The sequence below is a fragment of the Manacus candei genome, unplaced genomic scaffold (assembly GCF_025592945.1).
Source record: "Manacus candei isolate 608988 ecotype Guabito, Panama unplaced genomic scaffold, ASM2559294v1 h1tg000015l, whole genome shotgun sequence".
NCBI lineage: Eukaryota > Metazoa > Chordata > Aves > Passeriformes > Pipridae > Manacus > Manacus candei.
In genome coordinates, this window is record NW_026138063.1 from 10,891,478 (window position 1) to 10,916,245 (window position 24,768).

Consider the following 24,768-nt stretch of genomic DNA (forward strand, 5'->3'; position numbering starts at 1 on the left):
CTCCTGGCTCAACTCTTTAGGTTCAGCCATAAACTTTGCTGTATTTGAGTAAGCCAGCAGGTCTACCTCCTCCAGGCAATTGCCCTGGGGTTTGTTGTGACCACAAGTAGCTGAGTCTTTGGGTTAATGTTTTATCCAATATGATTATGTTTGGAGTAGCTGAGGATTGTCACAAGCCACGGAAGTCAGGAATCAGCTTGCTCTCTGGTGAAATTTTAATGCAGTCATTAGAATTGTATTAGATTATATAGATATATGTCTTTACTTCAGTGCACATGGACAAGTCAAGTTCAATTTATTGAGATTTTAAAGCCTAGTCTGTTGTCAAACAGCAGGATGTGACATGGCTGTAAGAGGAAGATCTTGTTCATCAGTTTTTATGTGTGTGTTTTGCAGCAGCAGTCAAATTCAAATAGCCAGCATCTAATCCCAAAACTACTAATGCAATTATACAGGGAAAGCAAAGAAGTTTTATGTTTAGTTTGCTCTTCTACTTTTCTATTACTGAAGCTGATATAAGAGAAATGAGGTAAGGGGGGAAACTTAAACTTGACATCAACATCTTGGTTGATATCAAGATTGTCCCAGCAGCAGGGTTTTGGTGTAAGAATTATAATGATATTGGGTTGGTGTCTGATGAACTATTTTCATGATGATATTAACCTGTGTCAAGCGTCTTTGTACCAGAGAAACTGTTCTTTACCATCACATCTTTGCAATCTCCACTATGAACTTACTGTCTTCTGTTTACGTCTGAGTAATACTGTAGAAGTTGTAGTTGCTTTAGTATGTACAACTAAAGTCACATCCCAAACTGGTGTAGATCTGCTGGCAAAAAAATGAAGTGTAAATGCAACTATACTAGGGGAAAAAAAGGTTATTTTCCAAGTATCGGTTATTGACTTTCAAGAATGGGCACAAACTCTGTCCCTTTCCAAACCATTGCAACTAGGGAATAAGGAATATAATGTTGCATTGCCAGTAGGTGATAATGCTGTTATCTCTTAAGGGGGATACAGTAATTGCAAACCAGTTTGAGTACAGATAAAGTCCCAGCAGGAAGTCTGGGGATTTAGATTCATAGAATAGCATCATCTGCTCCAGGAATCTCTGGAGGTTATCTGGGTCAACCTTGCTCAAACCTTATTCAGGGTGAACTTTGAATTTAAGTCAGGTCTTCTGGAAGATCCCATGGAAGTTTGATTGAACCTATTAAAGCCAGAGTGAGACATTACCAGACTATATTCTTCGAGGAATAATTCAGCAAAAGCAGTGCTCTAACTAGGTTTCTTTCTCCTTTAATTCCTCTGATTACATTAGTGATGTCCCACAGCAGGAAATAGGTAAATGCTCTCAGCCCTATTTAACTGGAGAAGTGACTTTGATTTCATTTACTTTTTTATTTATTTTACTTTGAGGGAATTGGAATGAAGATAAAAATGCCTGCCTTATCCAGGCAATGGAAAGAAACTCTGAATCTGAGGGGAAGAGGCAGGGTTTGAGGGAGGAGCTTTTTTGGACTGGTTAATATTACAGGACTTAAATTTGGTGAGATGTTGTGCAGATCGGCAATGATTAAGAGAGTTCCAAAGGAATCCCAATTTCCCAAATCACATAATTTCCCATACGATGTAAAATAGATGAGGATAAGTAGTACCATATGGGAAAGATATCCCAGGAGAGCTTGTGCTGAGTTTATAAGTACCTATGGCACTTCCTATGTTTGGTTAAAGGCCTCTAATGAGATCAGAATTTTGACATTGTATCCTCTTTTGAAGGCCACAAGAAGTAGGAGAGCTTCGTGGCTGGAGATATCAACCATAAATGGAGAAATAAATTCATTTAACATTCAGAGGGGAACAGTGCCAAGAAAAAAAAACAGCATTGGAAGTTTGTAAAGAGCAAATCTCTCTGGTCAGCCTCAGTTACTGCATTTGACTAATTAGTGGAGTGGAGGTGATGAGGACAAAGCGAAGAACTGTATTTTAGCAGGGCATTTGGATTTGCTGTTTGGGGAATTTTAGGCAGAAAAATTAAGACAAATCAACTCAGAGACTTCCAGTCTTGTAGGTTACACCTCTAAACAGAAAGGGGCAATGAATGAGTGGCATGATTTTGTGTTCTGAAGGGTGTCTCTTTGGCTCGCTTCTAGAGCTGACCTTTAAAACTCAGCTGAAAGGTGAAGTCAGAAGTTTTCACTTCGAGATATTTTACATGGATGAAAGAGAAGAGAGAGTGGGGAGGATGCAGTTTGCCTTTCTACACATCTCTTGTAAGCCCTTAGAGACAAACTCGGGTTATCTAGGAAAGATGATGTCTGGATCGTGTGTCAGAGAAAAGCCCCAACAAAGCTTTCAGTCACATCTACTGTCAAGTATATCTGGTCAGTCCTTTGACCTTAGGAGTGATGGTTCACTGTGCATGGGTGATACTAAGACAGAACATCACAGACCTACATCAAGCCAGTGAATTTAGGAAGGTGTGGGATGGAAGACAGAGCAGACTGTCTGGAAGCACAGACGGTTGTTGCTCGTTTTTTGTTAAACACTTTTGCTACCCACTATGAAGCATTAGCTTAATTAACTCAGGGACAAAATCTTCTGTCTTGATGAAGTCCATCAACATCCAAGGGAGTATTTGGTCCATGTTATAAATATGAAAATGAAATGAAGATTTATTTGAGTACAGTCTAATCACAGGAAAGCGAGCTTGTCTCAGAGATGAATATACTAACAATTTTAAAAGTAGACAAATTGGTACTCTACCTTGTCATTGCTTATCTGATGTGAGGGTAAATTGACTTAGAACCCTCCTTGTTTTACCTTTGCTTCTCAAAGGTGAATGACATCCTGTAATTAAAAGCAAAAACAAGCTCTTAACACCCACACATTTAAAAAAAAAAAAAGGGGCAACAAAAAAAACCCTTGTCAGGCTTTTATTACTGCTTGGTATTATCTTCTATTGATATTCCTGGTCTGACATTTTTAGATAATGCGGTCTCAGCTTGGGATTCGTGGATTCCAGTTCCTCTGCTGTGGTGTATTCTTTCATGGTTAGAATTTTCTGAACTTGCAGCATTCTAATGATAGAACCAGAACACACTGTTTTCCTTATTTATGCAGCGTGATTTCACTCTTTGCTCTTAATGTTATTTATCATAGTTAGTCTGGTCTTATCCTCTGCCTCCAAAAGTAGGTGATGACTAATGCTTCCAAGGAAGGAAGGCTAGCAGAACCTCAGACATCCACAGCTGATTTCAGTCAGGGTTTTTTTTGGTTTTTTTTGTTTTTTTTTAATATTATTCATCATTTTATCCCTTCTATTTTAAGTTGCCATTCTTGAAAAAATGTTCTTACTCTGTCATCCAATACCATTCATTTCACAAAAGGTAGCTAAAAAATTGAAGAGAATTCAGAGTAAACATACATGAAAGAATCGAGAAGTCTGCCCTTTACAGGGAGTTTAATTGATACTTAATTTAAATGTTTTAATTTGATTTAACCAACGACCTGGCTGTGTTCTGAAAGGATCTGCATAAGTAAGAGTGGCAGGTCTGTAATGCAGATGACAGGAGCATAACAAAATGCAATGGTTGGAAGCAGAGCTAGCTAAATTTAAAGCCAGACATACAGGAGAAGTTGTAATTATGGTGCTTAATTGCTTGTCCAAACAATTTACCTAATGCTGTGTTGGATTCTCCAACACTTGCATTGTTTCAGTTGAGGCTATGTGTGCTTCATAAATATTCTTTAGCTCAACAGAAGCTTTGTGGAGCAGTGGTTGGGTACAGTTCAGTGCAGAAGGGCTGGTTGAGATGGTCAGTGAGAAAGGCTTTCAAAGCAGTGACGTAAAGAAGATTTAGGGGATTTTTTTTCTGGGATGGGGCAGTGAATTTGGGAAGTGGGTATTGCCAGAGTGGTCAGTGAGTAAGGACTCAGAGGAAAAGCTTGTAGCAGTCAGATCAGGGGCAGAGCTGTTAGTAGTTACTGCTGACCAGGGATGGCTATGGGACAGTGGCAGGCAGAATTTCAGAAGGCTTCAGCCAAGACAGGAAGACATGGCACTGACGAGGAAGCAAAAGGTTGTTGACCCTCTGGGAGGGTTCCCAGGGACAGGGGCTCTGCTAACAAAGGCTTTTCCAACCTTGCTGTGTTAAATGTTGCATGTCTAGATTTATTCAGGTTTGCCAGGAAGGGGCTCATTGAATGCAAACCACATCTGAAGAATGATTTGATTGGAGTAGAAATGTGGGGGCAGCTGTATATTTAACCTATAGGTTAACTTTTCAGTGAAAAATAACCTTTTATGGAAGAAAATACCTCAAAAGTGAAAGGTGTGTTTGCTGGTGGGCCAGAAAAGCACTGCCATTATCTACTGGAGATTCTCGTTCAAGTGCAGGAACCACAGCGACGCAGAGACAGTGACATAAGAGTAAGTTTAGAGTAAGGGGATTAGTTATAGGCCCAGGTTTCTCTGTCCTGTTTGATTACTTGCCTACATCACAAAATGTTTTGCTGCAAAGGAGCTTCTACCTGAAAATAGGCAATATTGCAGGGAATGGAGAGGGAGCACTGATGGCTTTGTCCGAACTAGCCAGGGTTCTCCACCGTGGAGAAGTCTGCAGAGAGGTGGGAGGCTGTGCCTCTCTCCAAAACCCTGTCCCTTACATTCTTCTTTGCTTTTGGCCTTTTACCAGCTGACAAAATGGGGGTAAAATAACAGTAAACCCAGAAGTTTAACTTCAGCTGTTAAAAAGAGATTAATTCACTTTCTTTTTTTATGATCTTGCAGAGAAGTTAGGCTAAATTTAATTGAGGCTGGGGAGCTGGGGCTGGAACAGATGAGGAAAAGGGAACTTGCTGAAAACACTGTCAAGGCCCAGATAGCAAAAACAAGTAACAGTAAATGCATAACAGAAAATGAGAGGGGGAGAAAGAGGAAGAGAAAAGGCTAACGGGGAAACAATTAGAAAATACCACCACGGCCAAAACAAAGGCGTTAGAGGTTAGCTGAGAGGAAGCTGCGTGCCAGCTTACAGTCAGCAGCTGAGTTACTGCAGGGTGTTCCTCACACTCCCAAGCTGTCCATAGGAGCGTTCTGCTCCTTAAGCTCATTCACTGAAATTCTCATTGTCTTCAGCCGTCCTCAGTGCTGTGCAACCTGGCTGCTGAGGCAGACATTCTTGGTTTGTGCATCATGCAACCCATCCTTGCCATCAGCCTGGCAGACCATGAGAGCTGAGTGGGACCAAGGCATGCTGCCTGGGAGGTGGTTAAGGAACGTTCCAGAACAGGAATGGTGATAATCTAGTCAGTACTGGGATTTTTTTCCCCTTGTTTCCTTTGAATCAGAATGGAGATAATGTCCAGGATCTGAGGGTGCTCATGCAGCAGGATGCTCTTTCATATGAAATATCAAGCCAGAGGCTGAAAACCTGTCAGAATTAAACTCCAGGATACTTTTAGCAATGGGTAAGGTGCAGTTGTCTTCTCATGTAATAACTCTGAAGAGTGAAGACTTGTTCTGTTTTGCTCTTAGGGCTGAGTGCCCTCATTGCTTTCTGATCTTAAAACCTAGATAGTTGCTTGAATTTTATTGCTGCTTTTACAGTTTTGAAGGATGTGGGAGGAGGAAGCATCAGTGTAGGTGAATGTTACTGATGGAGTGACAGTCATTTTCAGGGTTGGTGTTGTTAATGGGAAGTACCAGGCAGAGGGACCGTGGTTCCTGTGCCCTCAGCCTCCACCTGTCATGGCTGGTTTGCTCCCCAGCCCTGTGGGGAGGATCTGCCTTTCACTTCTTGCTTTCAGAATGATGCTCTGCAGTCTTACCATAGATTTGGATGATAGGCAGACAGAGGAGGAAAGTCTCATCCTTGCAGCTCAGCCTTGGATACTTGTCCATCTCCAGGCTGCCCCTGCCATGCTCCTGTCTGCCTCATTTCTAGCCAACCTGTGTCTTTTTTTCACTGGTACTGGATTCCTAGTGCAGCTGGCTCACTTTCTAGTATTAGAAATTGTCAAACTACTGTCTGCATGTCAAACAGTCAGACTGCATGGCCAGGAAGAGACAAAACTGTTGGGACTAGTGTTTGGCACTTGACAGTTTCTCTCTCGTGCAAGGAGTGATGGAGGTGGAAGATGACTATAAATTGTCTACTTTCTGGTGTTGGGTCAGACATTGGGACTCAAAGTAGAAATTACTCCTGAAGTGGGAAACCTGTTACCTGAAGTAAATTTATCGTGCTGGAATAAGCACTTGTGTATATCCATAAGTTTAAACAGTCATTGCTGTTAACTGGAAGTTCTGTTTCTCCACTACCATGTGGAGACCTTGATCCTTTCCTCTGACTGACTCAGCATTGCCAATAACAAATTGCTAGGACATGGTTATCCATACAGGAACCCACAGGAATACGTTCTTTAGTTTATACCCCAGAGTCTTCATTTACTGTTTTGATAAAAGGACTCAATGGAATTTGTTCCACCATGAAGCTTGTAGGATGCAGCCACGATAAGCGGGCAAAATACCTCTGCTCCTAATTCCTGAGAGCTTAGTCTTGACATTTCTAGTGATGTGTGAGCCCAAATTAGGAAATAAAAAAGGGAAACAGTGTCCTTTCTGCTTTGTTTTCTCTAGGGCAGACTTAAATATGATATCAGGTATGTCTTCTGCCTGCCTAAATGGTCTTTGTAATCCTGGGGGCTGGTTAAAGAGCTGTGTTGCTTGTTTCTTGGAGAACTATGTGTGCATGGAAGTCTTAGCTGTGAGGCACTAGGGATATGCCCAGATAGGCTGGGAGTGGTCCCTCTGAGGGGGTCTGCACCTGCCAAAAGGCCACCTTTCATCTTCCCCCTTTCTATTTCCCACCCTGCCCTCGGGTAACCGTTCACACTGGTACAGTCCTTGGTGGCATGCCCAGCAGAGCTACAACTCTCTTGCAGCTCAGCCCCAGCAGATTGCATTTACTGCTGCAGTTAGAGACCACCTCTGTGTGAATCCAGCAGCTCCTCTGCTTTGTCCTGTTGTTCCCAGGTGGAAGTGCCTTTCTGCCATGGCAGTCTGCTCATGTCTCCCATGGTTTGGTGCTATCTCTTGCACTGATCTGTTTCCATGAGCAAAACAAATCTTTCCTGTTTGGGTCACAGCTGCCTGCTGGCTTTGGTGGCCTTGAGGAGTTCTGACAGCAAAGCAGTGTGTGGGCAAAAGTGACAAAGTACTCAAGAGCTCCAAAATTAGCATTAGCTTTTGTCTGTATGGGGTCTTCATTTCTCCAACACTTCTCAAATCCAGCTCCATAGGATCATCTGATGGTACGGTAGGACTGTCGTTGCTACCCAGCAAGTATGGTTTGTGTGTGGTGAAAAGCACTTGTTTATTGCAATGAACAGGATTTTTATGGGCAACATTTTCAGTAGCATCTGAGTCCAGTTCTCAAAAGTGATGTAGGCTTTTAAGAGGCCAAAGCCAAGATTTTCATAAATAAGTAATGATTTGGGCTGCCTCTGTTTTTTGTTACACAAGTCAAGATGTCTAAAAGGAGCCTGGTTGTCAGCAGTTGTGGGATTCTGGCATTTTTTCAAAATTGATATGCTTTTAAAATGTCTTAAACTGGGCATTCAGAAATGGAGGCATCACGAATGATTAGCTGCTTTTGAAATCCTTTTTCTTAAAAGTCTGAATGAAAATCACTGGGGCATGGGGTCCTAAATGACATGTAAAAAAGTGCTAAAAGTGTATTTTGGAAGTGTCTACCTCTCTGTGACTAGACTTGTCCCCAGAGCACCTACACTGTTGTACTTTAATGTACTCACAAAAGCCTAATAGGGAAAGGCAAATACATCACTACTGTGCTGAACGGGTGGTGGGATTGATGGGCTGCTTCAGGGTATCAACCTATCTCTGCTCTGGTTTGAAGAGGAAAAAAGCAATGCTTTTTGTAGGCACCAGCAATAAGCTAATCAGCAACTCTGACCTGCTGGGAAAAGAAAGACAAGTTTGTATCTAAAGTCCTATACATTAGGAGCAATATTGTCTAAAGTGAAGCATGCACCAGTTAAACATATTAAAGGGTTTTGTAGGTTTGATTTCATAAACCAGCAGAATAGTAGGAATCCAACTGTTGTTTCCCCAGCCTAAATTCCTAATGCCCATGTGACTTTTTGCCTCTCCTCTCAGATCTGAACCATGTCCCACCCGTCCTGGCTGCCACCCAAGAGTACCAATGAGCCTGTTGGTCATGTTACTGCAAGGATGGAGACCACGCACACCTTTGGGACTCCCAGCATCTCAGTGTCCACCCAGCAGACTCCAAAGAAATTTGCACCTGTTGTTGCCCCCAAACCAAAGTACAACCCATACAAGCAACCGGGAGGTGATGGTGAGTATTTATTTTTTTAGGAAGGAACCACAACTAATTCAGATAAACTGGCTGCTAACACAGGCTGTTCCTGACTTGGTCTTTGTTGGTGAGTTTGTGGGAGCCTCCCTGTTTCAGATCATTCATATCAAGAAGAATGTGAAGGTATCTCCTACCCTTGCTCTGGCTGCCTACCCTTCTGAGAGGTGTAGGGCTGGGGGAGGACATGGGGACAGGTGTTTCTTGGTTTTAATTGGAAGCAGATCTCCCATGTCCAAGGCTGATACTTTTGAAAGGAAGCTTGTTAGTCTCTGCTGGCATGTGATGATTCAAGGAGCTTGGGCTCGAACAACCCTTTTCAGTATTGATCTATGGGAATATGGGTATAATTGGGGATTGTAGGGCCTAAGTTTGGCAGAATGAATTTGAAAGTGCTTCCTCTTCTGGCTGGATTGTTTTATTCTTTTCCCTCTACTATGGAACACTCTTGAATATGAAATAATTCAAAGGATATTAGCCTCTGAAACTGTTATGTTTGCAAAGCAAATGCCTGCCAGTCACTGTGTGTTGGCCTTCTTCTACCTTCTGCTGTAAAAGTCCTCCTTTCTTCATGTGATTGAGCAGCAAGCGTGGGATTTGGGTTCCTGGCTTGTGGACACCTGGGGGGAGGGAGTTCCCAGCATCAGGAGTGCATGGTTGGAAGCGCCTCTGGGGTTTTCAACTGGAAACCTGCCAGTTGGAGCACCCTGGATGCCCCTGGCTGACACTGGAAAGTGTGTGATGGAACCTTACTGCAGCAGAAACAAGGAGAAAGCCAAGGATTTTAGGAAAGAGTGGTAGCTGTCTTGGCAAGGCATGACTTTTCTGTTTGTGGTGATTTACTATGGTTAGAAATGGGTGGAACACTCTTCCCCTCCTCCTCTGCAACCCTCCCTCAAAAGAAAAGCTCAGTTGTATTAAAGAAAATTGCCCAAACAGCTTTTTTATATGGTTTTGGATGCTCTGCTTTGTTCCATTGTCACGTTTTCCTCTTTTGTATTGAGTACAATAAGTTAAATATCATCTGTATATTTTTTCCTCTTACTGCTCTATCTTTTGTAAGTTGTATGCATTTTCAGGAAGACTACAGAAGAATGGGAAGGAGAAATAAAAACAAAGGAGCACATTAAGTCTTGCACTTGAGTGATTTTGTGAAGTGAAGGATAGCTTGTAGGAAAGTTGGAAAAGTCTGAGTGTTTTGGTTTTTTTCCTCTGCCACTCTAATTTCAGAGAATTCAGAACAAAAAAAGAAAATGTGTTGGAGGGGGAAAAGCGAAGTCTTATGCACCTGTTCTGCTGCCTTCAGTAACAAAACTTAGCGAGAAATAGGAAGAGAAAGACATTTGGAATTTTAAAAGTAAAAAATAATCCACTTCTGAAATGCAGTGAAAATGTCACCTTCAAGTCAAGTGGAAATTCTTATTTTTCTGACTCTCTTGAAATTAAAAATAATAATGGAAAATAACTCTCTTTTTTCCTAGGAAAACTGTTCTCGATCAATCACTTATTTTTGGGTGAAAAAAGTCAGTATGTCTTGTCAGTGCTTTAGTGATTGTGGGTCTGATTATATGTGACTCAGGAACATTATCACCCTCTAAAAATTCTGTGTTTCTTGGCATTTGGGGAAGGAGGCTTTCCCAAAGAGCACAGCAGGCACTGTAGGCTGAGAAGGGGAGACAAGACACACAAACATTTCTGATGCAACCCTGAGTGTCTGGTCCCACAAACAGTCAGGCATCACCGGGTCTGTTGGAAGCTGAGAGACAATCAGGAACTCATAGGGGGACTTCATCAGTGCCAGTCCCTTGCCTTGTCTGATGCTGGGCATTTGGGGATCCTGTCATTATCTGACAGGCCTGGAAGAGCTAAGGGTTGGCCAGGACCTGGTCAGAGACAGGCTTAGTGATGTGACAGCGTGCCTGCAGCTTAAGCTAATCCACTTTCAAAAGGTGACATGCTGCTGGTCGCTGTCAGCAGCCCGTGCAAAGCCATTACCCAGCCATATATAACCCTGAGAACATGAGGCTTCTGGGATCTGGCAGGCGAGAGCAGAGCAGTGAGAAATATTTAGCCCAATGTACTTCATTCACTTTCTATGGCTCCCTTCTCCAGGCTTCCTAATTGTTTTTTCAGTGACCTCCCTGCTTTTGCAGCAATAATTCATCCTGGGAGACAGCTCCGTGCCCCGTTGGTTCCCTGCGTACAGGGGCACTGTGAGTCATTTTGCCTAAATTTGTTCTCTGTTGGTCACGGGTCTTTCCCATCTGGTTGGCTGTGAGTCTGTAGGTGGGAGAGCTCCAGGATTCCCTCACACCCTGGTGTGTTTTCATCCCTCCTACCCTGCCAGAGCTGCTTTGCTGGAGGAACATGGGGTTTACCTGCTTCCTTCTGCCGGAGATGAGTGGGAGCAGCGGCGCCGCTCAGGGGAAGGGCTGTGATGGGGCAGAGGGTCACTGTGCACGTCACAGCATTGCCTGCCCCAGCAGTGTTGCTGGAATTGGTTCCCTGCAGCCTTTGGCAGCTGGAATAGTATCTGGAATCTCTCTGGGAGGCTGGTGAATTTTGTTCCTGGTAATTTCTTCAGTCTGTTGCTTTTAACATTCAAGATTATGCATCCTCTGGCCTTGTGTTTCTTTATTATTATTTTGTAGGTGTGTTGCTTGCATATGGAGGGTCTGTCTGGCTGATCACATTTGTGATTTTATTTCTTGATCATATTGAAAGCACAGGGAAAAGACACTGGAGTGACAATGGAGCAGGTACTGTGTGCACATGTAGGGGGAGTGACCGTACCCCCCTCTCCCTCCCACCAAAGCATTTCCTTGATCTCACCTTGACTTTGATTTTATTTTTCTTTTCCTGACACCTGCACAAAAATCAACCAGAAGGTGCTGATTAAAAGCTACTTAATGGAACTTTAAAGGAAGTTAGAAATGGTTACATGACTGAAAAAAGTGAAATCACAACAGCCAACAGTTTATAAACCAGCAGCGTTTTAATGTAATTTGAAGCACTCAATGTGTGTGTGGTTTAGACCAGTGAAGTGAGCAATTTTGCTGGTGCTGCCAGCCCCCTCCTTACTGTTTGCCGTGCTGAGTTGCTGCAACTTGTTTCAGACTATATTTATCCACTCATCAAAGCAGAGACCATTTCTTTCTATTGCAGAGATCTGTTTTGGGGGCCCCTGGGTATGACTGCAGTAGTGGTAGAAATAATAATGATAATCATCATTATCATCATCATCAGTAAGACCAGCTCTGCCTAACATTCTGCACAGGTCTCTGCCATGCAGAGAGCTGAAAAGGCGGGCACAGCTGTGTTTTTATAGGTCCTACAAACACCAGACCAGACTTCATGTGCTGTGGTCTGGGCTGGGTTTCTGGAGGATTTAATGCTTCCATTCCCCACTGTGATGGTTTGCAGGGGATTAACCTTGCCTGATCCTGGGAGGCGTGAGCACCAAAGCTTCTGGGAAGTGCAGGTGCTCGTCATCTTACACAATTCTGTATTTACCCCACAGAGAGAGGAGAGCTGTTTGAGCTTGGGGAAGATGTTTATCTACAAGATGAACATTGGGAGGAAGTGTAGCTGCTGATGAGTTAGGCTGGAAATCAAAATTAGATGTCCAGACATGGAAGCAGGAGCTCTAAAAGAGTTTAACCAGGGTCAAGGTGGTCCTTGGGTGGAGCTAGATGTAGTTTGAAGATTGAGAGCATCTTCTCTTTGTGCTTGGAGAAGATGAGTCCTGAGATGGATGAGGCAGCATCAAGCTATGGGTCCTGACAGTCCACTTCTTATATATTTGGTTTCTTTTTCCATGCTCATGTGTTTGGTGTTTTATGTCTCCTCCCTCTGCTCCTCAGCAGACCCTGTCCAGCTCTGTGCGTAGCAGGGTTTGTCCTCTGTACTCACAGACCAAAAAATCTCTTAAGCAAAGTAATGCCTTTTTCCAAGGAGTTCATATTTATTTTGTTTCCTTTGAAAGCATTGGATGCCCCATCATTGAAAGTCCTCAAGGTCAGGTTGGACAGGACTTTGAACAACCTGATCTAGTGAAAGATATCTCAGCTGATGGCAGGGAAGTTGAATTGGATAATCTTTCAAGGTCCTTTCCAACCCAGACCTTTCTGTGATTCTGTGGTTGTCCTTCCTCCTTTCCCTACCACTTACTTCTCTCCTGCTCTCCAGCTTTTAGACTTAAATTGGTATTTCAGCATCTTCAACAGAGCTGGAGCCTTACAGAAGCGCTGCCACACAGCTGTTCCCATCTATGCTGGGCTCAGGAAGATGGAAAGGATTTATAGCTTGCAGATGAAGCAAATTCCCTTTTCTCCTCTTTTTCCTAGTTCCAGAAAATGGGGCCTCACCCTCAGGGCAGACTAAGGAGGCATCTGGTGTGGAGTGAGGTTGGCGATGGCTGATCCGCTGGCTCTGTGCCCACTGCCATGGGGCGGGTGGTGCTGGTGTGGGATTGTGCACTCCATGGCATGGGGAGGAGAGCTGGCAGCTGCTCCCAAACAAGTGCTGCTGAGGCAGGGCTGTTGGGATGTGCTGGGACGGTGCCAGGGGTTATGAGGCCAGAAGCAGGGGCTTCAAAAATGTGTAAAAATCTGCTGTCAGTCTTGAGGTCCTCAGAAAAACCAGTCATGGCCACTGGATGGCTTGAGCGCAGTGAGTAGCAAGCTTTGCGGTGTGATATGCCTTTTGGTTTGGATCCTTCTGGCTTGAGCTTGTTTTGGTAACCATAAAAGCTGTTTTCCTCTTGCCTTTCCCCCTCCCCTCCAAATAAAGCTCTGCAAGTGCCAGAAAAATGACACTATGCTGATACAGGTGGAGCACAGTGGTGAGCTGGGGAATCTCAACTGGATTGCAGGGTTGGGCTTCCCAGTCCAATATTTCTGAGCACTAGCACACCTCCCTGTGGGTTGAATGCACTCTTCTGCCACTGTGTGCAGTCACTTGAAAGATGATTTCATGGTGATAGGGAAGGGAACAAGTCCATCCTTGCCTAATGGGAAGTACCAGATGGTTGCTTGGCTGCCAAGAGATCTCCTGCTCCTGCAAAGATGATCATCTCCACTCCCAAAAAACCCAAATTCCTCATATTCTTGCAATGTCTTCTGTCATATGAATCGGACCATGCATGTTTCTGAAGCTGCCTGAGACAGACACTGAAATGCTGCAGTGCCAACCCTAACCAGAAAGGGATGTGCAGCCAGCATCCCTCACAGGGCAGTCACTTGGTTTGTGGGGCTGCCTCATGCTTGGATGTGCTTCTCTGTCTCCCTCTGAGGCTCCCAGGACATTCTTTACAAAATTAACCACTTTGGTTTATGCAGTTGGGTTCTAAATTCAGTGCTGATGTCTTTCCTTGTAGTTGCCACTTTGGTGCAGAAACAGTTATTATGGATTTAATAGTGGAAACTAAATGAAGGGATGAAACTCAAAGCAAGCTCTTCCCTTCTCCTTCCTTTCCTTGGGTGCCTTTCAGATATGGTGAACAACAGGTCTCATGTGAAGGTCTTTGAAATTTTAATTACCTTTTTTTTAAACCATCTCCTTCCATTTACCTTGGTTGGTGGACTAGGCAAGTGACTCATGAGACAAGGCACAACAGCAGGATGAGCTCCAGGATAAGGTTATGTCGTTGACACCAGTGTGTAAGCTTGAACCCAGCTGATCCAGGTTTCCCAGGGCTTGACTCTCCATGCTCTCCTCCTCTTCATGTGTGTAGAAGCTTTTGAGCACTAGCAAATTATGTTCTGCTATGTCTGTAGGGGACTGGGAGCATGAACTGTCAGGCTGTTTATTGTTTTGTTATTGTATTTTTTTATAGGCAGATAGACATAGTGGGTTTTGTTTACAGCAGCTGCTATCAGTAGCTCTGCCTTAATTTTTGAAGCTTGGGTATGGATTTATTGGACTAGACACTCTGTTGTAGCTTTGCTGTTCCCATCTCTGCAATCTTTGACAGTTCATAGAAGCTAACCAGCTCCAGAGTCTCTTCATTATTTGCATTGAGAGCCCTGAAAGAATAAATTGAGGCTGACTTGAAAGATTCTGTGGGGTTTGTGTTGTTTTTTGGTTTTTTTGTTCTGTTTTTTTTTCTGGTTGTCTGTGCTGGGCCCATAACCCATAGCAAGAGAAATTCTTGCTAGTGGAGGGGTTATGTTGGTTGAGAGGCAGAGGGGGTGATGTACCTACTCCTTGGTGTATATCATGAGCTTCTACAGTGCTGTGCTAGTTGTTGGAAGGGGCTGGAGTGCGGGCATAGTGAGATGTCTTGGCCATTCCAGTGCTGGTTTGTGTGTGCATTAACATGAGGTAATGCAATTGAGTCTTTTATTCTGGCAGAAGCAGAAGCTGGCTGTCCTGCATGTGTTGTGGATCACTGCTGCAGCCCAGATGAGGCATGGGAATATGTTGTTACTCTGTCAGTTTGATGCTGAATTGAGTCCTGTGAGCACCAGAGTATTTCCAGTGGGATCTGCTGGTCCCTGCCTTGTTCCTCACCTCTGCCAGCAGCTGAAAAAATCATTGATGCTTCAGGGCGGAGACAGTATCTCAGTGGTGGGACAAGAAAAATTGTCCTGCCTGAGAAGTGCTCTAACACTTTCCTGGTCCCATCATTGCAGTGGATGCTACAGTCCCATCCCTCGCAGCACTGAGCTTGAAAAAAAGCAGAGTTGAAAAATGTAGTTTGAATAAAGAGGTAACCTTACTGTTGCAAATCATCCTGACCGAGCCTGAGCACAGCCCCCATGTTAGTTCTTGTTTTTTAGAAAAAGCTTTTTTAACGTGTATGTTATAAACTTTTAAAGTCTTTCTGAATCCTTGCCCTCGTTCTTCCCTGTGTTTCTTGGACTGAATGAAATGCAGCAGATGAAGCAATACTTTATTCATTAGTGTCAGAACTGCATCATCCACAGGCTCTTTCAAAATATAGCTGGTGAAAATGAACTTGAAGCTCTAGGACTCTTTGTCATGGGTTTGCTACCTTCTACACAAGAGCATTTAAAGCACAAACAAAGCCCCCAAACACTGCAGAACAAGCAGGAAGGCGGGAGTCCCTCATTAAGAAGTAGCTGTGAACCAGTTTGGAGCAGCCTTTCGGAAGTCTCCATTGATTTCTCTCTAATGACATCCTCTTTCCCGTTGGTTAGGAACCAAGTGAAACCAGTTGGAAATGAGTGGTGGTTCTCATTTGTATAATAGTGGATTTAAACTGCCCAAAGCAAGCTGAGCTGTGTTGAAGAGGCGTGAGACCAAGCCGATGCCTTTGTGCTTGGGCAGCATCCCTCCACTCGATAGCTTATGAGTTATGGAGACATGGAGTTTTGCCCAGTTGTCCACAGAACAGTGACCAGTAGCAGGACCTGTGATTCTCACCAGTGTAAATAAACTGGCTCTGTGTGGGGCCTTTTGTTTTGATAGCAGTCATCTGCTTTTTTTTTTGCCAGAGACAAATTTGTAGGTCTGCGTCTTGGCTTTGCTGTCAGGATGAGCATTTTCTTTTTTTGAAATACCACCTCAGAAGAAGGCACTGGGAAAAACTGCAGCATAAAACAGGTGCATAAAAACTGTTATTGAACCAGTGTACTTATCTGTAGTTCACAAAATGTCAAGTCAAGCCACCAGGTTTTATTAAGTATTCTGACTGTGTTTTGTTAGAATTACAAATACTAAATTTTCACAGGCTCTGGAACACATTGCCTCTTATTCGTGAATTACTTGAAGTAGTGCCTAGCCTTGGGTTTCATTCTGATGAGTGAGCTTGTATTTTCTCAGTTATTTGGTATCATAAAACAAACATTGCACTCGTCAGCAGGTAGATTTTTAATTTTTTTCTACCATGCCTGTTTTTTTCTCATTTTCTTTTCCTCCTGTCTGTCTGTTCTTCTAAGATACTATATTTAATTTTTCCGCTTCGTTATTTAAAACATTGAATAATGATTCATCTTAGCAGTGGCCTGTTCTGTGAACCACTTTGGGTAGAATAAAGAAATACTTTGGACAGAATAAAGAAAAAGGGCAAAAAAGGAAAGGGAAAAAAAGAAAGAAAAGACATTTATGACATACCCTGGAATGGAAAGGAACTGTCTCTTTGTAACTTGAATTGCAAACAACTGTCATCGACCATATCAAACCTACTTTTAAAAAGATAATGTTTGTCCTGTATATAGTTTTAAAGGGCTATGGTGCCCAATCAAAGCAAGAGAGCATTGCTAATGCAGAAATAGCATGAATTCAAGCAGGCAACACTTGTCCCTTTTATTTTAATCTGAAATTTTAACATCCTCCAGATGCTAGTCTGTTAAATAATAACAATTGTTATACGACAGTTAACAATCGAGTAATATTTTTTATTTTTTTTGCCCTTGCTCACACAATGCAACTCTTCTACACTCTGAAAGCTTAACTGTTATAGTAGAGGATTATACTTATGTTTATCCTTTTCTCTGCCTAAAGCTTTTTTACTTTGCCAGACTGAATCCTGCTAAGTCAGAGCGACCAGTAAATGTCTATTGGGTTATATTACAGGTTGGTCTAATAAAAGGTTAGAAGAATGAATGAGCAACTCTTGAAGCCACAGAAGCTGTACTTGTGGCCAAAGAGCAGGCATTTCTGGCAGTGAACACTACACAATTACAATTTGGGCTAAATATACAAGGCCCGAAATGCTTGTTGCTAAGCAAAGCATGTTGAGATGGACTTGGCACAGGAGTTGAGGGTCTGTGAGCAGGACTGAGAGTCCTGTGGCTCTGCTTGGCCCAGGAGGGTGATTTTGCCAGAGATGAGCAGGGCTCTGCTCTAGTTCCTAATAACCAGACACCACTATCTAAAAATTTCCCTCCTGCCTTCTTCTTTAACTAGCACACACGCTCTAAAGTCACAGCCATGGAAGAAAGCTCAGGCATGTCCTAGGGGTGTCATTGGGGATTTACCCAAACTATTTGAAGAGCTGTGAAGCACTACAGACTCACAGGTCTTTTCCAACTCTTAATTCCTGTGATGGCAAAGACTAAGGTAAGGTTTTGGTTTAGTCTAGACATGACCCAAACCCTAAAGCCAAGCCTGGCGTGAAGGGCTGGTTGGTAGAAATGGGGCTGGCATGAAAACTAGCATTTGTTTTACCAAGAATTGAATTTATGGGAAATGGCATGGAGATGAGAAAGGGACCTGTGCATCTGGGCCACCTCTCTTACAAGGTCCACTTGGAAAGATTTAGTAATTGGCTTTTCCAGATATTCTGCAATACCTGTGGTGTCAGGGGTCCTGCCTCAGAAGCTGTCCTGAGCAAGCTGGTGGGAGGAGAGGGAACTCTCAAGAGTAGGAAAATGGTACTAAAACCGTGCAGGGAAACACAATCTTTCAAGAGTAGGTTTAATAGTAGAAATTATATACGTTTGAAATTTATGTTATAAAAAATGAATGTGATGAGAGTTAAATTCTTACTAAGTGGAACTGATGGTCTCTGAGGTTGGTGGCCCAAACCTGAGCAGACCTGTTCTTTTGTAATAACATCAATGTAACCAACTTACCTTAACTTTTTGCCCCACATATCCCTCAGTGCAAAATCCCAATCTGTGCTCCACTGCCCCCATCCCCTATGGCTTTTTAGCAGGGTCAGTGCCAGGCTGTGACTGTTTCTACATGAACTGGGAGCCTGTTGGGCATCCCAGTGCCTTCCTTGGGATCACTGTGCACCTACAGTTGGAACTATTTTCAGCTGCTTTCCTTATCCGGAGCAATCCATCTTAGCTCTTTGCAGGACCGGATCATCTCTCAGCCCCTGAGGTGTTATGATCAGCTTTACAATGTGCTGTCAAACCCTTCAAGGGAATGTTCTAACCCAAACTGTGCTGTGTATATGCAAAGTTTTTTTTCAAGAGAATGGAAAGGAATAATCATAGTTCCTGGGCCACTTCTTGGGAAGGGTAAGAAAAGGAGGGTTGCTCAGTGAGGATCCATTAACACCGCTCTGACTGGCAGACAGTGAAGCACAGGAGGTAAAAGTCCATTCTTTTCCTTTCCCAGTCCTGTGATTTAAAATGTTTGAACGTGCACTTCAGAAGCCAGGGAAGTAAAAGCCCCCAGTTGTGCCTGGAGTCTCTGCAAAGGCCACGGCGAGCAAAGGGGCTGTGGAGTGTTAATACAGTCCATCATTTTGTAACGAGCCCGATGTTCTTGTATGAGCTGTGTCAGGCTGTTGTCTGCACGCTGTCTTTGCTGATCACAGTAATCGGGTCATAAGAGAAGGAGAAGTAATAGCGTGTCTCTTAGCAACCAGCCCCAGGAGAAAGAGAAAATTACTCAAACAGACTATCCAGCCAGGGAAGTAGAAAGATGAAATTTTCTGAAAGTCTGTTGGAAAGTGCTCAGGGACATAATTCTTTTATGTGTGAGATCCTTACAGGCTGGATCCAATGGTATCAGACAGTTGTTTTTTTTTTCCTTGTTGTCTTCCTGGTAAACTTTTATTTTTAATTGGTCTCAGAAAAAAGGGGGAGAACCCTCTGAAACAGAGACATTTAAAAAAAAATAAGTGACAGATTTTTGTATTTTTAACAATGCCAAGGAGAAGGGAGGGAGGGGAGGTCAGTGTGTCTCAGGCAGGAGATGAGGGGAGCCTCTTATCTCTGCACGAGTGCTTTGAATGCTTCCCATGTCAGTACGAGCCAAAGCACGTTGCTGTATCTGCCGACGCCGCAGTGGCATGTACAAAACAAACTTGTTGGGTCTCCGTTGCATTGCACGGGGTGTCACGTCCCATGAGTGTCCCAGACTGTGTGCTGTGCTGATTGACAGCTTGGCAGAGAGCTGGACCTGATGTGCCCTCCCAGCAGCCGTGCTGGGAGTGCCCAGCTGAGAGGTCAAACAGAGCAGGTACTGGTCGAGTTCCTACCAGCAGCCTTTTTGTCATTATCCTGGGTTTTGTCCTCTTTCAAGCTACTGGTTTGTATAAGACTTATAGGGGAACATCTTTGAGGCCTTCTCAATGACTATTTGGCCAGTGTCGTCCCCAGGTCTCAGAGAGGAGGGTGGTTGTGGGGACAGTCTGGAAGTCATGGTAATAAATCCAGGCATTTGCAGTTTGTGTACAGGGTGGGGACAAGGTTGTGTGCTTGGATCTTATACTTTTAAAAGATTATTTTTTATCCAGAAGGTTGCACTTCTGTGGTCAGCTACTCTACTTCCTACCAGGGGATATGCTGGCTGCTTAGGGGAAGGGCATGGTCTGGCATGGTCTGTCCCCCCTCACTAAGCAAGAGCATAAATCTATGTGTGTTGAATGGAAAGGTACATGACTCTAAGATGGCTGAGACTCGCAAGATTTGTGGTTGCATCCTTAAAAATATTGCTGGGAGAAAATGTTTCTGAAAGCCTGACTTAGTCCCTGACTCTGAGGAGACATAAGGGCACTGTTGCATGTGTGAAGGGGAACAGGCACTTGTAAATGTCTGATTCAGGTGCCCTTCCTCTGCTTCTGTCTGCTTTGTGATACCAGGGCATGTCTAGATTGTGCAGAGGGATCAACAAACTCTGCAGGGGATAGTTTGACTATGAAGTTTGACTAACAGGTTTACCTTCAGATTCATGCGATTTAATGAAGGCTACAGCCATTCACCCAAACTGGATTCTGAACAGTTGGATAAAGGGTTCAGGCTAATTGCTGGGCTGTGATGGTTGAGCTGTTGTTGGTACCTGAATTCACTCAAGTCTTGCTAAAGTTTTTGGAGACAAGGCTGACTTCAGCATCTTATCCCATAAATAATCTGTAGAAGAGAGGAGAAAAAGCTCAAACTTGCAGCTGCACAGAATTAATACCTTAGGAGTAACATCTACTACTATCAGGGAAAAGTAAGATAAGGAACAATATTAATTTTAACTTCTTCCAAGCAAATCATAGAGGCTGCTGCTTTGCTGTCATGTCATAAAGAAAAAAGACCTTCTTCCTTTAAAGTTTAGTAATTGAAGACTTTCCTTGCTATTTTTGTGAGTACCAGTAAGTGATGTTTCCTGGAAATTTTCCCCCAACTCTATAAATATCACCCTAAGGCTTACAACAGTGACTCAGTTTGGGAAGTCAACACCATGCACTTCCTCAGCACAGCCTGGCAGCCCCCCAGCCAGAACAACTTCTGCAAAACTACCGATTGGTTGTTAATCTGCAGTACAATTGGGCTCCTTCTTGAAAACTGCATTCCTGTAACGAATTCCAACCTTCCTGTCATGTTAGTCATGATGGCACAGGGGACAGAAGAGGCTGAATCACAGTTTGAATCTGGAAAGTTGTAACTGGCATTTCGAGTTGCCACCTTTCCTCTCGATAACTTTCTCATCAAATGACCCCAACTGACAGATGAGATGTTCCTTATTGCCACTGCTCACTGTCCTGGAACCAAGATTATCTCACAGATCTTGCTTTTGTAATTGGGTCCTTTCCTCCTTCCTGTTACACTTTTGAAATCACTTTTGTACCAGCTGAACACAAATAGAACCATTTGTAATTCTTTGTGTGGTGCCAAAGGAGAAGAAGAACCTGGTGGACTGAATTAATTCTGCAAGTATAGAAGGAAAATTGCACTGGGAGCTCAGGTCTGACACAGCCATCTTACATAAAAATGAATTTATAAAGACAACAGGCAATATTTGAAGGAAGTGTAGCTGGGTAAAATCACAGCTGGCCTGCATCTCCTCTGGTATCAGCATGAACAGGAGACCATACAGTCATACCAGGTAATGCATGAAGTCTTGCAGTGTATTCCTCATCTTCTGCTTAGTCCATTCAGTGCCTTAGATTTGGATTAAATTCATAACTGGGTTTTCCTTGTTATCCCATCCATGCCAACAGAGATCCTGCAGAGTTTGAGACTGTAACCCTTCCCTATGCCTGAAAAGTCAGTTGTGTTTGAAACACGAGCATACTTGACCAACTCCTCTTGGTGCTTCAGGTGCTCAGCCTGTGTGTTTAAAGGGACATGTGCCCTCAGGAGGGAGAGGTGACCTTTCAGCAGCAGGAGGGGGTTGGGCTGGTGGATCTCTAGCTCCCAGATCTCTACGTTTTGTTCAACTGTTCACTTCCCTCACTAGGGTCAAGAGTCTTTTAGACTTAGCTGCTGAAGGGTTGGTTTGGCAGAGCCTGAAAACTCACGATATTTAAGCCGTTTCTCTGTGTTGGTAAATTGCTCTTATTGGATAGACAGAAAATACTTTAAATTTAGCAGCTAATCCAAGATAAGAGATGTGATGTGTGACCACAGCTGAGCTATTTCCCTACAGTCACAGTTGGACTTAATAAACAAGAAATTGCTGAATCACCATGATTCCATTCTGAGTATATGATATTTTCCTGATATCATGGAGACAAGCTAATGGAGGGTCCTTTTGCCTTTTTATGCCTTCTTGTGTGGAAAGACCATTATAAAATTTCTGTTTCTGGTGCACATTTAGCACTGCCTCTGTGCATCCAGAAGTGCTCTGGCTAACGATCCCTTTTGCCCCAGTGAGAATGTGTTTTGTAACTGCAGTGGGGAAACAAATAAAAGAGAAATAAAGTAGCAGGGTGACTATTTTGAGAGATGAGCTTTCACTTGGTATGTTGATTTTCCTAAGAGATAGGGCTCATCCAATGCCTCGTGTAAGTTGAACATCCAGCATGGCATGGGTCTCTGGAGCGGGAATATTCCATTTTAAGACTCTATTGGATAAGGCATGGGCTCGTGTTTGATGAACGTCGCCAACTATTTAAACGTTAAAGTGCTGTGAATTCCACCTGTGAAACTGGAGGAGGAGGTAACACAAGTTGGGGAATCGGGTCCTAAATGTCAGGGCCTAAAGGTCACATTTAATCAGAGGAAAGTGCAGTTGTCACCACAAACGTGGGGCTGCAGGAAAGGAATTGTGAGGCTCCCTGTCTCCTCCTTCTAATACTTGACCGTTTTGTTTATACTGAGTCCAGAGGGGGGTTTTTTTCTGTCCTGCAAATGTGGTTCTGGTCTTAGGACTTGAGCTACCCTTTTTTTTTTTGCTTTTTTTTTCCACCTTTTTTTTCCACTGTTATCCAAGAGCTGTAAAGAGGTTTCTCAGTGTTTGGACAGTGACTGACATGGAGCTGAAATCAGAGCTTTCTCTTGTAGCAGTTCTGGCTCTGTCATGAAAGCTCTTTATGAGAGGATCTGGAAAACTGATGAGGCAACAGAAGGAGCAGGAAGGTGCATCTTATTTCTATAAGCTTTTAATTTCAAAATCTTTTCACTACTTATTAAAATGATTAGTCAAGACTACTGGAAGGCAGTGAATGTCTGTTTGTGGGGACTAGGGAAGATTTGATCGTCTCAGATTTCTTACCTCCTTGTTACTCCTTCCCTATTGCAAATGGTAAATGATTAAAAGGAGGATTAAGAGGTTTCTAAAGAGAACTTGGAGAATTCTGTCCTTGCTTATTAATTAATTCATATGGAGTAATCACCATTTGCAAGTGGCCAAGAAACAAAACATTTGTTTGCTGATCCCAACTCTTTAGCATGCTTTTGAGAATGGAATCTTGGTTTTGTCTGGTTGTCCCTCATTCAGCAGTACCACAAGGCACGTTTCCCTCTGACACTTGCACAGCCCAGTTACTGCTCAGTTAGGTCAGAGGAAGACCTGGAGTCAGATACTTCTTGTCAGGGGTGGCCTAGTTGAGCTGAGAAAAGGCACAGCCTGCAAGGAAAAAACACTTTTAACTTTAGCCAGTAGCTCCAGTTTTTATTGGGAATAATCTGCACTGGGACACAGATGTGTTTACTGTGAAAATGCCAATTTTATATTGCCATATCTATGTGCTTTTTTTATATTTGTTGGAAAACAAGAGAATGGAGTTGTCTGTATTTGATTAAATGTTTTCCTGTTAGGGTCTGGACGCTGTGTCCCAGCAGGCTTATTCACATACAGTACTTCAGCTGTGGGCTTATCTTCACAGGGAAGGAGTTTGTTTCACGGTTAGCTGGCATGTAGAGACAAGGGACTGGTGAAATCTCAGTGGAAGCTGCGTGGTTGTAGCTCTCATATAAGTTAGCAAGTGGAGTAAAGCTGGAAGCACTGTATTATTTGTGTTATCTTCAGGTCACCCTCATGACTCCAATGGACATGACTGATCACAATTTTGCCATTTTCTAGTCATCACATGTGTGCTACTAATGTTAAGAAGGCATCCTTAGCCCAAAGGAGGTCCTTACTGAACTGCTCAGATCTTACAACCAGTAGCATGGAAGTTACAATGCAGATGAGCTGGTGGATATAGGTCAGCTGCATATGGCCTTCACCGGGGGCTTGGGATGTTGCTTTGAACGCAGTGGAGAAACCTGATCCATTTCTCATCAGGTTGACATGTTCTTCATCGACATTGGTACCTGATAAACGAAGCATTGCTTCTCAGACTTCATTGACACATTTTCTGTTGCCTGTCGTCTCATAAATCTCCCTGTGAAGCTCTAAGTAAACACCCCTGGGTGGAATCAGCAGATCATTTTTGTGGCATTTCTTGTCATCTAAACAATAATTCATTAAAAATTTAATGACTCTTTTGCTCTGGAGAGGAAAAAAAAGGGAGCTGGCGCCTGCCTTTAAAGTTTCTGTCTTGTATTGTTTGGTGATTTTTGTTTTGTTTTGGAGATTTTTTTTATATTTTATTTTGGAAGAAGTCAAGTTGATAAACTGAAAGAAAACCATCTTATTACAAAAAGCTTGAGTGCTTCTGAGAACATTTAAAACAAGGATGACTAGAAATGACCTTTCCATCCTGAAGCGAACTTTGAGTGTATTCTCCCTTTGGCATTTCTAATGATAGACTTTCCATCTGGTCTTTGCTTAAAAGCTAAGATGCAACTTGGGTTTTTTCACATAAAAACTGTGCATACTCTAAAATTAATCCTCTTGATCATTTCACTTCAGGGAGAGGAGTACAGGAGCACTGGGAATATTTGCTTATTTTTAGCAACTCCAGTCCTCCTGACAGCAGATTCCTTTTGTCCCAAATCAAGCAGATTCTAATTTGAGGGAACCCTGGATTTCCCTGTGCTTGAATTTGGGGAGATTATACCCCCTAGAGGAGATTTTTAATGGAAATTGAAGAGATGTCAGTGGCCCTGGTGGAATCTGGATCAGTGGAGAGGGATTTGTGGTTACTTTAGCTACCCTGGGTAATACTGTCATTTCTAACATTGAGAATTCCCTGATCCCAGTTTCCCATAGTGATTCCCCAAAGCTGAATGTACTAAAGGGAAATCGTAGCAAATGAATACTTCAGGGAAGAATTGGAGATCTCCTGAGAGTTACCAGTGCAACCATTTAGCCTCATTTCAGCAGAATCTTTGGGGAAAATATGT

The 24,768-nt window shown here is 43.1% G+C and overlaps 1 protein-coding gene across 11 annotated transcripts in view; it reads left to right on the top strand.

Annotated features, from left to right (window-relative positions):
* LPP (LIM domain containing preferred translocation partner in lipoma) overlaps window positions 1–24,768 on the top strand; it is a 331,679-nt gene that overhangs the window by 107,931 nt on the left and 198,980 nt on the right. For all 11 annotated transcript variants that reach the window (XM_051782312.1, XM_051782316.1, XM_051782313.1 and 8 more), the window contains one exon: window positions 8,179–8,380. In XM_051782312.1, coding sequence (XP_051638272.1) covers window positions 8,188–8,380 — 193 coding nt within the window. In that variant the 5' untranslated portion in view covers window positions 8,179–8,187. The remainder of the gene's footprint in view (window positions 1–8,178; window positions 8,381–24,768) is intronic.